Raw genomic sequence first — 13778 nt, forward strand, 5'->3', positions numbered from 1 at the left:
AGGACATGGAATCGGTGAGGTGCTGTCGCTACAAACCAGTTTCATGCAGGACGGAATGAAGAGACTAAAAAGAAAACTCGAAATTAAGAACTTGCAGTGAAGATTTCGGGCACAGATCAGTTTTTGTACAGAACCAGAACATGCATTCGGAAGCTACTTGAAAGATTGTGCAATTGGCTGTGACTTCTGTCGTGATTGTGGGGTTTATGCTTCTAAGATAAATTCAATTTTGTTTTGGTATGGTTATGCCATGTTATCAAGACATACCACCCACGGTAACATAAAATCAATAAACATAATCTGTATATAAATCTACTTCAAATAAAAATATAATAAAATAATCCAAATCTATCATCCAGTAAATAAATAAATAACGAGTGGATTTAGAACGATTAAATCCAAATTTAAATATCCAAAACCTATAAACTCAAAATTCAAAAAGTCATCATCTATAAATTTATAGTCAATTAAAAATATTAAAATTCTTCTATACAATCGCACCAACTTCAAGTTTGTACCATTCTTCGTTCCTAATGATCCTATTCATCTGGAAAGAGAAAATAAGAGACATGAGTTATACAACTCAGTAAGTAAACCTTTCACTATTTTACCGGATCAAGCATAAGTTTGTACATGCATCAATAAATCATTAGAGAAGATAACTACTATTAGAAAATAAAACATTTCATAATATAACAGTATAACCATAAATCAATCATGCTCTTCCATATGCACAAATCATGCAAATTACATAGATATGGTTTCCAGTGCATAAATAAAATTATAGACCATGTTATCTTGATAAAGTCATAAATTATTTTTTCGTTTTGCCATATCATAATTTTTAATAATTCTTTTAGACTAAAAGCTAATATCACTATTATATCTATGACAAGGCCGTAATCGACAAAATACCAACTACTATTACCCGTTAGCAGGATCGTATGCCAACTACTATTACCCGTTAGCAGGATCGTATGTCAACTACTATTATCCACTGGCAGAGATGTATAGAACTAGCTCTAAATGTCGATCTACCATATTTTTAGGAGCCATACATAGATATCTAAGAGCATTTTGCCATCATATTTGCTCAAGTTATATTTCATTAAATCATATTTTCTTAACTCATGATTTCTCAAACCATATGCTCTTCAATCATACATAAATAAATATGTTAAAAAGCATTAAATTACATTATTGAGTTCATAGTCCATAGATCATTAACAATAAAAATTAGAGACATGGAATCATTATTTCGTGATAAATTATGAATTCCATAAAATCGTATGCTCGATCCTTATTTTTTACAAAATATGATATCATCAATATTAAATATTATTTTTCATATTTTTATATAAATCATAAGCATAAAAAATATATGAAAATTTTAAAACTAATAACGAGTATCACGATTATTTACCTCTTTCGTCTTAGACATTCAAACTTCATTAAGCAAATTTGATGTACAACATTAAAAGCAAAATTAATTTCTATTCAATGGCTTGATAGAATTAAAATACAAAATATAGGGACGATTGGCCAGATGACAGTGTTTGGCAGCTCAAGGTGGATCAGGTCTAAGCAACTTGATAAATGAAGGATGAAGCAAAGATTCGATTAAGGCCAAAATTGCTCGACAGAGCTCATAATGATAGATTTTAGGAACATTCAACAAGGCCGGAATGATCGGTCCGACAAGCTGCTCAAGCATCAAGGTGGTTTAGAACTTCTTTGCGGGGGTCAACTCGGATCTATAGGATAGGAAGGTGAGACTCGCTCCATAGATCTTTTTAGAAAGAGAGAGGGAGAAGAGAGAGAAAGAAGAGATAGGTCTTCTCTTTCTTCTTTTTTTTTTTCTTTTTCCTTTTTTCCCTCTTCTTCTTTCTTGGCAAAATAGGGGATCAAAGGGCTTGTGATCCTGGTGGGGGTCAATGCCAGAGGGCTGACAATGCAGTTTGAGGTCCAGTAGCTAGTGGTGGCAATCGGCAGTGGCGACTAGCAATTAGAAAAGGGAGAAACAAATCGGAACAAATCGGAAAAAATAGGAGTGGAATTCGGCTGATTTTCGGCAGTCTCTTCAACGGCGGTGATGGTTCGAGGCCGTGGAAGAAGGAGAGGGCAAAAGAAAAAAAGGCTGGGGCCTTACCTTGGCTCAAGCGAGCTCTCCAACCTTGATTTCCAGATTTTGAAGGGAGAAAGAGAAAGAATGAGGCTATTGCTCAGTGGTGGAGGGTCATAAAGGGAGGGGCCTTTTTTTTTATAAAGGAGGCAAGCCTCCGGCACCTCACCGGGAGTCGGACAGGAGTCTTTGATTGAAGCTTGGGCCAGGAGTCAGACTAATGGAGTCTTTGATGGAAGCTTGGGCTGGGCCGAAGCCTAGTTGGGCCGATCAAGCAGACCGGGCCCTAACCAGGACATCATCGTCTAAGCCTACATTACAGATGGAAATGAAAGAAGAATTTTAACTTCACAATTTCAGCTACATCCTATGATTTGACGTCAATCAAGCAACTCAACTCACCTTAGCATCTTGGCTTATGAGCACTACCAGCTTTAGCATCTTGGCTTATGAACACCGGGTGGTTGACCGAAAAGCATTTGTAATGCAAAACCAAATAATTGCAAGGCTTGATTATACTTTTGGAAAAGCAGAAAAGAAAAAGGCTGTTTGGAGGAAGTAGTTCGCTAGTTTTCCTAATCATAAAGGGGTAAACACCTCATATGATTTTCTTTGCTTCAAAAAGAATTTGTTCTATGTTACAAACCTAGACAAATCACCTTAAAGGAGGAGAAAGGGAGTCCAACAGATCACCTTATTTGGTGTAGAATTTCACTCCTATTCCCGACTCTAACCATTACCTCCTCAATACCTCAACTAGGCATCCAACCGTTTCCCCCGAGAGTGTTTTCCGTACTCGAAGCATCCCAGCATACCACACACCAGGGCTAATCCTCCTGAATTCTTTCCTTAGGCATACATATAAACATGCAGTAGGACTAAGGAGAACAGAAATTAAGTTGTAAATCAAATAGCCTCACTCTAGATACATGTTGCTTTGCCTCGAACAATTATCATTGCTGCAGCTGAATTTTTTTAATTATCATGTTTAGGACTGAGCAATTCAATAAAAGTTGTAACCTAAACCTTTAGTTCATATTTGACCCAGTGTAATCGTGAGCTTTCTGCACAGAGCAAAGTGATGATGTCATACCTAAACCAAGCTATTCCAACCTAAACAAAACCCTTGGCTTTTCTAATCTTGAAATTTTTTTATTATGGAATGAATAATATTTACTTACAAGTATAGCATAATCTACTAGAATCAATATAGATTTATAGCTGCTCTACAATATTACTGGGATAATATGATTAAAAATATAAATGCATAGATTTTGATCGAAGCCATTCGATATGATCTGCTATCTCTATAATGCTTACTGTCAGAAAATCATATGATTCAAATCCCTAGACTGTCACATATCCAGTAATTAAATATGGATAATTTTAAAAAATAAATAAATACATATATATTGATCATTGAATGCATAGATCAGAGATCTTCAAATCATATGAATTGTTAATAATAAAGTTCAAAAAAGACAGATTATATTCAACGGTTCGGATCATCAACTCTAGTCTCCTATCATCCAATCAAAACCGATTGTATTTGGACTATTCTGTGGGTGCCCACCTATTCACTCTACTCTATCATATGTTGAAAATCACAGCACATGCTGATTAATTACAACAAACTCAACATAGGGTTTGGGATCATTTCCTTGTGCACCTAGAGACAACCTAGTGACACACAGCATCATTATCTAAGGAGGCAAGGCACATATCAATAAGACAGTACAAGAGAGCACCTGGTTAATGCAAGTAAGAGAATTTACATCAAAAATTAAAATAATCAATGCCATCGCATTGTGCCAACCAGTCGACCATAAGACTCGAAAAACATTCGGTACCTTATGCTAGAAGTATGCACATGGAGGCGCAATATCACGTTAACAAGAGAGAATGCACTAGAATAAGATATAGAAGTGCAATCAATAAAGACAAATGAACTAGTAATAAACAAGTTTACTAAACTTGAATCATCAATAGGCTAGAGCTGAAAGTCAGTCTGAAACAATCGACCTTGACACTTCTCCATCTCCTTCTTTCCCCCTTTGTGCCTCTCTCTCTACCTCTCAGTGTCACCAATCCTTCTCTTGAACTTCCCTGTCCATCCCCCTATATCTCTCCTTATATCCTTCCAAATCCCCATCTCTTCCACTTCTTCACCTCACCATTTCTCTCCCTCTTTCTCTATTTCACTTTCTCTACCTTCTAAAAGCTTCGTAGGCCTATTTGACTCCCGGGAAAATCCTACAGGAGCCAATATCGGTTAGAACTTAGAAGAACCCTCAGGAAACAACTCTCATAGGTTAGCACAACCAACTCTTAGGAAACAAGGCCCATATAGGTTAGAAGAACGAAAAAAAATCAAGGCTTCGACTTATATAAACAGGGCCTTAACTTCCCTCCTATGAACCTCAAGTAGAGTTGTCCTTCCCCATTGCAAATCTGTATGATTGCTGCATTTTGAGTGAAAAATATTAAAAGACAAATAGGAAACAGCATTCAGCAAAAAACATGCATTCAAGCATTTTCGTAGAAATGTCCCCTTGTGCTTTTAAATTCCACAGCCTCATGATGCCTACCCTAAAGAGTAGCTCTCCATAATCTCCCACCAATCTTCATCATTCTTCCCGCCATGAGATCTGCCCAGTTGCATTCTTATTAATGCTTTATTGATCCCTTCCAAACTCCCAAACTATAAAAGGTTATACCATTTTGTCCCACCATACATATTATCCAAATTAACTAAATAATAACTCCATAGGCTCCTTCCTCCACCCTTCATGCGTACTCTTGAGTATTTTAATCTTGTATAGAACACCCATCCGAATATGCTATAAGCCATAGAGTATATGTATAGGCTAAATATGGCTCATAGCATGTAATTGCGCATACCACCTCAAAAGACAGGAGGAATAAGTATATAATATTTCATTTTCAAAACCAATAGTCAAATATGTATTGCTTAGTTAACAGATTGGCCAAGAAAGCCAGCAGCAACCTTTGCCAACATGTCCCTCACATTAATGTCAAGAAGGTTTTGGCAAAATAAGTTATATAAGTCACCTTTAAAGATCTCAATATGTAAAAGTCAAAGCATCGAAGATCACTCATAAGTCGGAAATTTCTTGACAGAATGAAATCCTACAATATAGTGCAACCTCCACTTCTTACTCTTCATATTATATAGTAGAGAAATTAGAAAGGTAAATGTTTCCCTTTGTCCTAAATCTCTTGGAGATCCATTTACTAACAGGAAAAAGTCGAAAAGATGCATATTTAATCCCAAAAATTTGTCAGAATATTTGTTAAAGAAAATATCTTTCACTGTATTTACATTACAAAACTAGTTTGTTATCAAATCAGAGTACTGTAATCTTCTGATAACTGAGAATTCAATTTCTTCTCTTTAAAGCAGTTTTTTTAAGAATAAACTATAATAAGTTTTACTGACATTGGACCAGCATTGTTTACGTTGAATAACATCTATACTCACTTTTACAATGCAATCAAACATAAATGTTACTTGCATATAGCCATGATGATCAGCACATGTTAGTCATTTGTATCTGGTGCTTTGTAGACCCAATGACTGGATATGCTATTGCTGCTGCTATTGTTGTATGGTCTATGACAATTCCATTTGTTAAAAGCAACTTCTAAGATATGAAACTACATCAAGCATCAATATAATATGAATGCCAAAACACAGCATGTGGTTCATTTAAATACTAAAATTATTTGATAACATTCCTAGAAATTAAACCAACATAGAAGTAAAATATAGCAAAGAAACTATAACAAAGAACTGAATGATATCAGCATTTTAATGCCCCATTTTTAAAAGGTAAGGTCATCAAACAACTATTGCCTAGCAGGGGAAACAACAAGAACAATTTAAAACACATAAACACGTAAACAATAGACCAAAAGTTACAGCAATCAAAGATAAACTTTATGAAGATCAGAAAAGAAATATTTTAGTACTAATATACCATAAAGTGCACTATTGAGAGATATCCACAGTGGTACTAAACTATGAAGCCAATGCATAAAACCGATGGTAGAGATTGCACATGGCTCGTATAAAACTGCTAAGTTTGTGCTTTGCCCGATAGTTTTAATGGTGGCAACTATATCAAATGGGAAAAGGCAGGCATTAATTATTCAAATTAAAAATATTTTTGAACCCAAGACCAATAATATCTTTTTGTAGCCATGATCAGATGATGTGCATTACCAATCCCTTGATGCGTAGTAAAAAAAAAAAGCTGGGCTACTCCTATGGTATTTAAACATTCTGAGAATCAAGAAACTGACTTCTCAGGAAACTGACGACATTTAGAGAGAGAGAGAGAGGGAGTCTTCAACAGATATCAAATGCATTGTAGTTTGACACCTACATAATAACAAGAAGAAACTTAAAGAAATGAAAGAATTACATGTTCTGTACCATACAGAATTCATTTGTCACAATTTACATCTTCGCTGTTGGATAGGTCCAGCATATTGAATCAAATTATTTCAAAAAATTACTTAATATATGCTATAGTGAACAACAATAAAAATAGGAAGTTCACTTGCCAATACACTAAAACAACTGAAGGTTAAATATCAAAAAGTGATTTCTCAGCCATCACCGCCAAATGCAATATAGTTTGAAACCTAAAGAGTAACAAGCAGAAAATTAACAAAAAGAAATAAAAGAAATGCATTAGAAACATGTTCTATGCCATTTAAAATTTGTTTATCACAATTTTCATGTAGGTTATTTGGTAGGTCCGGTATTACCTATAACGAGTAAAATTCACAAAATTCACGCGGTACAAGAACATTAACAGCAAGTTCACTTGCAATAGGCATCCCATATCAACATTAGACAGATAATGGAAAGTCAGGATCACTGTTCACCCAATATTTTTAGCAGTAAGAATCGGAGCATCACAACTAAATAAGGCAAAATATAGAATTTTCTTTTCAACTCACACATCCATCTATTTATAGTGAAGTTGAAAGAAAACAACCACCAATGGTTAGCTTGAAATAACTACCTTGAACGAAAAAACCCAGGAAAGAAATATTTGAGTTTCAAGCACCAATTTACCATAAAGTACACCAGCTGAATAGCACCATCTACAGATATATATAGTGGTACTAAACTATGAAGTCATTGTGTATAACTGGTGGTACAGATTGCACAAAGCTCATAAAAAAACTGCTAATTTTGTGCTTGTCACTGTAGTTTTAGTGATGGCGGCAGTTGTATGTCAAATAGGAAAAGGCAGACATTTCTTATCTTGGAGAAATTATTCAAATTAAAAAAATATTTTTAAACACAAGACCAATAATATTTTTGTGTAGCCATGATCACATGATGTGTGTTACCAATCCCTTGATGCGTACCAAACTTAGCTTGGGTACTCATGGTATGTAAACATGTGCATCCAGTAAAAAAAAAATAAAGCTTAAGAATCATGAAAGAACCACATTTTGTCTGTGTGTGAGAGAGAGAGAGTCTTCAACAGACAACAGATATCAAATGCACAGTAGTTGATACCTACAAAATATCAAGTAGAACCTTAAAGGCACGAAAGAAAGTGTTGCAGTTTACATGTGCTGTACCATACAGAATTCATTTGCCATAATTTACATCTTAACTGTTGGACAGGTCCTATATTGAAAAAAAATATTTTAAAAAACTACTTAATATAATTTAGTGTACAACAATATCAATAGAAAGTTCACTTGCCTATACACTAAACAACTGAAGGTTAAATATCAAAAACTGATTTCTCAGCCATGACCGCCAAATGCACTGTGGTTTGAAACCTACAGAGTAACAAGCAGAAAACCAACAAAAAGAGATAAAAGCATATGTACTAGAAACATGTTCTATGCCATTCAGAATTCGTTCATCCCAACTTACACATAGGTTGTGTAGGTCTAGTATTACCTATAACATGAAAAAAAAATCAGTCCACAAATTCACAGTGTAAAAGAACATTAACAGGAACTTCACTTGCAATAGGCATCCCATATCAACACTAGACAGATAATGGAAAGACAGGATTGAAGTACATCTAATATTTTTAGCAGTAGAATCTGAGAAGCATCACAACTAAAGAAGGCAAAATATAGAATTTTCTTTTCAACTGACACATCCCTCTATGTATAGTTAAGCTGCAAGAAAACAACCACAAATGGATAATGCTCATCTAAACATCATAATAAAAACCTACACCATTTGAAGAGTGAATAAAAAGAAACAAACTACTTGAAATATAAATGTACACAAATAAATATTCACATTAAATGAACACAAGCAATCTTTATTGGCAGTGCAGCTAACATTTGCACAAGAAACCTAAAAGCATAAAGGAATATAATAAATTTGATACCAACATTATTATGCCCTTGAATCAAGGGTTGGCAGGCTCATCATCATCTTCTATATCCCAACTCAGATCCTCATCATCTTCAGCAGCACTCAGTCTCTTGTGTAGATCCACCTTAAAAGAACTACCACTTGAATTACTAATTTTCTTATCATCATGCTCCCCGAGATCTTCGATCTCATCCCACCCAAGATCATCTTCCTCTGGCATAGAAGGCCTTGAGATCACTGAAACATCACTGTCCTTGCATGAACCTCCACTCTCTGTTTTTGCTTCTGGCAATGGGTTATCATGTGCTTTGGAGTTCAAATCTGCCTTGGAGTTCAATTCCTCCCTGTTTGATCCCGCAATTTCTGTCTTCTCTGCAGTTGATGGCGCCTCCCTCTCAGCCATCGCTGCCGATGCTCCCAAGTTCTCATCTTGAGACACCTCGTTCTTCTCCTCTGGCTATTCTGAGGTGGTAGTGTCTTCTTTCTTTGTTTCTTTTTCTACTTCATCTTTGTTTTCTTCTACTTCAGCAACTTCTTTTTCTTTAGGCACTCTCAATTTTTCATCTTGCTTTTCCTCTTTCTCATCTTCGTTCTGTTCCTCTTTATTTTCTTCCTCTTCCTCATCATCATCAACCTCCCAGCTCAAATCATCCTCATCCTCTTCTCTAGAAATCACCCTCTTGACAAGCTTCACCCTGGCATCCTCTGCCTGCTTGAGCTTATGAACCCTGTAGTAGTACCGACTCCAAAAGGTATCATAATTCACGACGGTAGGCACAAGCTTTCCGAGAAATCCCTCCAGAGCCCCATTCTCATAGCACAAATTCTCGATCTCCTCTTCCTTTTCTGCCAAATTTACCCGCAACCTCCACTGCTTGAAATCCTCGGCATCCTCGGGCTCCTCCGAGAATGTACTCGGATCAGACTGGATCGCAAGGACCTGCGCCTCGAACCGGCTGTACCTCCTCGAAGAACCGGCCTGGTTCTGCGTCCCAATGTCAATGGAGGAGAGATCGGGGGAATTAGCGTCGGATTCCATGGCGAGGAGGGCTTCTTTGCTCTGGGAGATGATATCGGCAGTGCCTCGCCAGACGGAGCCGCCGATGTCGTCCATGGCCTGGCCGACGGACTCGAGGGACTCCTGGGCGACGGAGGCGCCTGACTCAAGGGATCCCGGGAGGTCCCGGACGGTGCGGGTGGCGGCCTCCCGGATCGCCGCCGTCTCCTTCTTGAGGCCGGAGCCGAACTCCTCCAGGTCCCGGCGGTAGGTCTCGATCAAGGAGCGGAGCTCCTTTTTCGAGGCGATGGTCTTGATCAGCCCCCCGAAGCTCCACGCTTCGCTACCGCCGCCGCCGCCGCCGGTGGTAGGGGAATTAGGGTCAGGACTACAGGTTGCCGGCGCTTCTCCGCCCCGTTCCTCCTCCTCGTCAGGTGGACGGCGGGGGGAGTCCGGCGGGGATATCTGCCGGGGAGAGTCGGAGGGGGAGGGATCGGGATCGGCGGCAAACACGGATTTGAAGAAATCCATGGCGAGGATTAGTTTAGGGTTAGGGTTCGGAGAGAGAAGGATCGAAGGGAAGTCGGTGGTGGCGAGAAGATCGCGTAGAGGATCGCTATATACGCGATCCTTAACTAGGGCTTCAAAAAAGGACCACAAAATGTGACTCGCATCGGTGTCCGAGTGTGGGATTCGGAATTTGTGGGTTTGCCACTTTGGGTGGTGATATTAGAGGGTTTTGCTGGGTGGAATATATGAGAGAGTTTTCATGGATATGAAGGTTAAGAAAAAAGATTCGGCGATGGTGGGCAGGCAAAGAAGAGGGGAGTGGTGCGGCCTCCACCTTGAAGGTGGCCGTGACGTACGCAGATCCCCTTCGGTGCGCGCCTAATGAACCGCCGTGGTGGAGTGCTTGAAAGCTACACGTGGAAGATGAACGATTATCAACACCGACATGTGATGTATCGATGGATCCAAGACCGCCGTAGTTGATAGCCGTCCGCCTCTACGAGGCTATCGAGCAATATACGGTACTTTACGGTAACCGTGCATGAGGGGTTCTGTCAGAGCTTTTTGGGCACGACACCCATATGGTGAGCGGGTGCCAGCGAGTGTGGGCGGATGCATCAAGATTCGTGCACCACGTAGAGAATAAGGGGTTTTTGTCGAACAGGTGCTGGGTGTGAGATATGGCTGAACTCGGAGCTAGTGCACCAACGACGCCAGTGTCGGGGAAGTCCAGTGGGCCGAGCAACCTTGTCCCTGGGATGCGGCAAAGGTTCCTCCATGGGCAAAGGTGGCGAAGAATATTCTGAGACAGCCCGTTTGGACAAGCCACAGTATTTCTCCTCGTGAGCTAGAGGTATTGCAAAATAGATTCACCGAGGTCATGGAGGTGCCGGATCAAGAGTTGGAGGGGACCAGATCGGAGTGGAGGAGCACCACTGTCATTGTGCGGAGCCTGGGGAAAAGCGTTCCGGTTGATTGGGTAGCAAAGGAGATCTGATGGGTGGGGAGGTTGGAGTACAATGTGGAGTATTTTTTGCTGATGAATGGTTTCATCGCAGTTAGGTTTGCCAATGAAGGAGATCGAAAGGCTGCTCTGCTGAATGGTCCTTGGATGGTAGTAGGGCAGTTGCTTGCCATGGATCGGTGGCGCCCCAACTTCGTTCCAAGTGATGGCGGTGTTGGTACAATGGTAGTTTGGCTTCGTCTGCCGGGGCTACCCTTGGATTATTGGAAGAGGACAACCATCTCTCAGATAGCTGCGAGGGCCGGAAACCCTCTGGCGATGGATGGCTTCACAGAGCAGGGTAGGCGCGCTGGCTTTACTAGGGTGAAGATTGAATTGGATTGCTCTGTCCCACTAAAGCTGGGGACTTTTGTGAAGGGGAGATCGGAGGGGGTTGAGGAGAAATTTTGGCAGAGTTTCATCTATGAAAACATGCCGGCCCCATGCTCCAAGTGTGGGAGGATTGGTCGTCTGACGAAGGAATGCGACTTCTTCTCCCCGACGATGGTGGGGGTTGAAGCGGTGGAGAGTCATGGCACAAGGAAGAATCTTGCCGGGGAGGTTCATTCGAAGGTTTCAGTGTAGGCGGATGGGGAGGGAGAGGTATCGGGGGAGCAGGGGATTTATGGTCCATGGCTGGTTACAAACCGTATCTGACATTAGTGGACGACCAAGGCATCGAGCCGGAGGAAGGAGACGACCGAGTTAGGGGAGAGGCAGAACTCGGCGTCAACACCTGCATGCTCTGACCTAAGCCATCAGTGGAGCCGAGGAGGCCGGAAGGCAATGCTCGCCGGAGGAGCAGGAGCTCTCCTCTGCCCCTGTCGGTGGGGCGCAACTGGCCTCCTCGGGGGGAGCCCAAGATCCGAGGCACTGGAGATGTGAATCGGGTCGGGGGTGCTAGAAATAAGGGCGGAAGCTGGCTCGGGCGCTCTCGGTGGCGGCAGGCCTGGTAGAGTTGGGAGCGGCGACATCGACCGAAGCAACACCGAAGGAGGTGGCGGTGAACCGACTGGGCGAGCCTAAGGTGGAAGACAACCACAACTCCAATAAGATGGAGATGGTCTCAGGCGGCACAGTGGTGGTCTCAGCTAGCAAGGTGTGCTATTTGGCTCGGGCTAACAATGACCCCCCCTCTCTTGGCAGAGTCAGTCTTGGAGAAGCCTCAATGTGGGGAATTCAACTATGGTGGTCGGGAATTTGGTGCCAGAGGGCAGCAGGGGAGTTCAGAGGTATTTGATGTGGGGTCTGTGGATCCAGTGTGTCGTTTGGCATAGGCAACTAGTGAAGGGAAACACATGCAGATTCTGATCCAATTGATTGCCTCGGCTAAGGGGGTGAGACCCGAAGATCTGGTGAGTGGATGGGATTTGAATGTGGAGGCAGTTCATGGTGGCGGTCCCGGAGAAGCGGGCCATGCCGACTTGCCGTGTGAACAATGAAAGTTCTTCTATGGAATTGCCGCGATGCGGGAAGTCGTCCTTTGCCCTGGCTTTCCATAGGTTGGTGCACCAGCACAACCCGGACATTTGTGTCTTGGTTGAGATCCGGTTATCTGGGAGAAGCCTTCAGAAGGCGAGGAGGGCAGTACCGAGGTCGTGGGGGTTCTATGCAGTGGAATCTCAAGCACTGTCGGAGGCATCATCGTTACTTGGGTTCCGGGGTGCTGTAAACTTGACATCTTTAATGTTTGCAATCAAGAGGTGATTATGGTTATCTCGGAGGACAATAGAAGTCCGTGGATCTTTGCATCCGTGTATGCTAGCACAGACTATAGGAAGAGGAGGATCTTGTGGGACGAGACTATTTAGTTGATCAGTCAGGGCTACCCTATATTGATGGCAAGTGATTTTAACTGCATTGTTGATCCCCAACAGAAGATGGAGGGAAGCCCTTCTCTTACAAGAGGAAGATTAAGGAGTTCCAGGATTTCCTTATGTCGAATGGATTGGTTGATCTGGGCTTCTTGGGTCCAAGGTTTACATAGTGTAATAATCAGCAGGAACATGCCAGAGTATGGGAAAGACTAGACAGAGCTTGTGCTACGGCTGGGTGGATTCAGTGTTTTTTCGATTATCATGTCAGATATTTGTCCAGGATTGCATCGGACCACAGTCCATTAGTGATAAGCACTGACACACTTATTCCCGTTTGTTCCCCTTTTAGATTTGAGAAGTTTTTGCTCTATTATCCTCAGTCCTAAGAGATGGTGCGGAAGGCATGGAATGTACCTATCAGGAGAGAAGCTATATACCGGGTGTCTCGTAGGCTGGAACTGACAAGAAGACAGTTGCGGAGGTGGAACCACGAGGAGGTGGAAAACATTTTTAGGAGGTTGGAGGACCTAAAAGAGGCTATCACTAGAATACAATTTCAAGAGGCACAGAGGGGAGATTTATCAGAGGAGGAGGTGGGGGAGCTCAGATCACACTTGGCATTGTATGATTCTCTCCTTAGACAGCAGGAGATATTATGGAAATAGAAGTCGAGGATATAGTAGATTTTGGAGGGGGATCGGAATACTAGATTCTTCCATCAGGCGACAGTGATTAGGAGGCATCAGAATAGGACAGAGTCATCAGGGGTGAGGATGGGCAGTTGTCGGAGGATCCTGATATGATTCGGAGGGTTGTGGAGAGCTTCTTCAGGGCTCAGTGGACAGAGCAGTCAGGGGGTGGGAGTATAGCGGATATTCCGTCGCCTTTAGTCGGGGTATCGGAGGAGGAGACTACAGCTTTGATTAGGCCAGTATTGG

The 13778-nt window shown here is 41.5% G+C and overlaps 2 protein-coding genes across 2 annotated transcripts; both read right to left on the minus strand.

Moving 5' to 3' along the window:
- Positions 1 to 354: 354 nt before the first annotated feature.
- LOC120112829 lies at positions 355 to 8960 on the minus strand. Its single transcript, XM_039132722.1, has 2 exons — positions 8531 to 8960; positions 355 to 547 (listed from the first exon to the last, which is right to left on the minus strand). Exon 1 carries the CDS (start codon positions 8914 to 8916, stop codon positions 8548 to 8550), a length of 369 nt encoding a protein of 122 aa, XP_038988650.1. The 5' UTR covers positions 8917 to 8960; the 3' UTR covers positions 355 to 547; positions 8531 to 8547.
- LOC103695672 (BSD domain-containing protein C22A12.14c) lies at positions 8372 to 10340 on the minus strand. The gene has a single exon (XM_039132721.1). The coding sequence runs from the start codon at positions 10039 to 10041 to the stop codon at positions 8971 to 8973; it is 1071 nt and encodes a 356-aa protein (XP_038988649.1). The 5' UTR covers positions 10042 to 10340; the 3' UTR covers positions 8372 to 8970.
- Positions 10341 to 13778: the final 3438 nt, after the last annotated feature.

Source organism: Phoenix dactylifera, chromosome 13, assembly GCF_009389715.1.
Source record: "Phoenix dactylifera cultivar Barhee BC4 chromosome 13, palm_55x_up_171113_PBpolish2nd_filt_p, whole genome shotgun sequence".
NCBI classification, from domain to species: domain Eukaryota; kingdom Viridiplantae; phylum Streptophyta; class Magnoliopsida; order Arecales; family Arecaceae; genus Phoenix; species Phoenix dactylifera.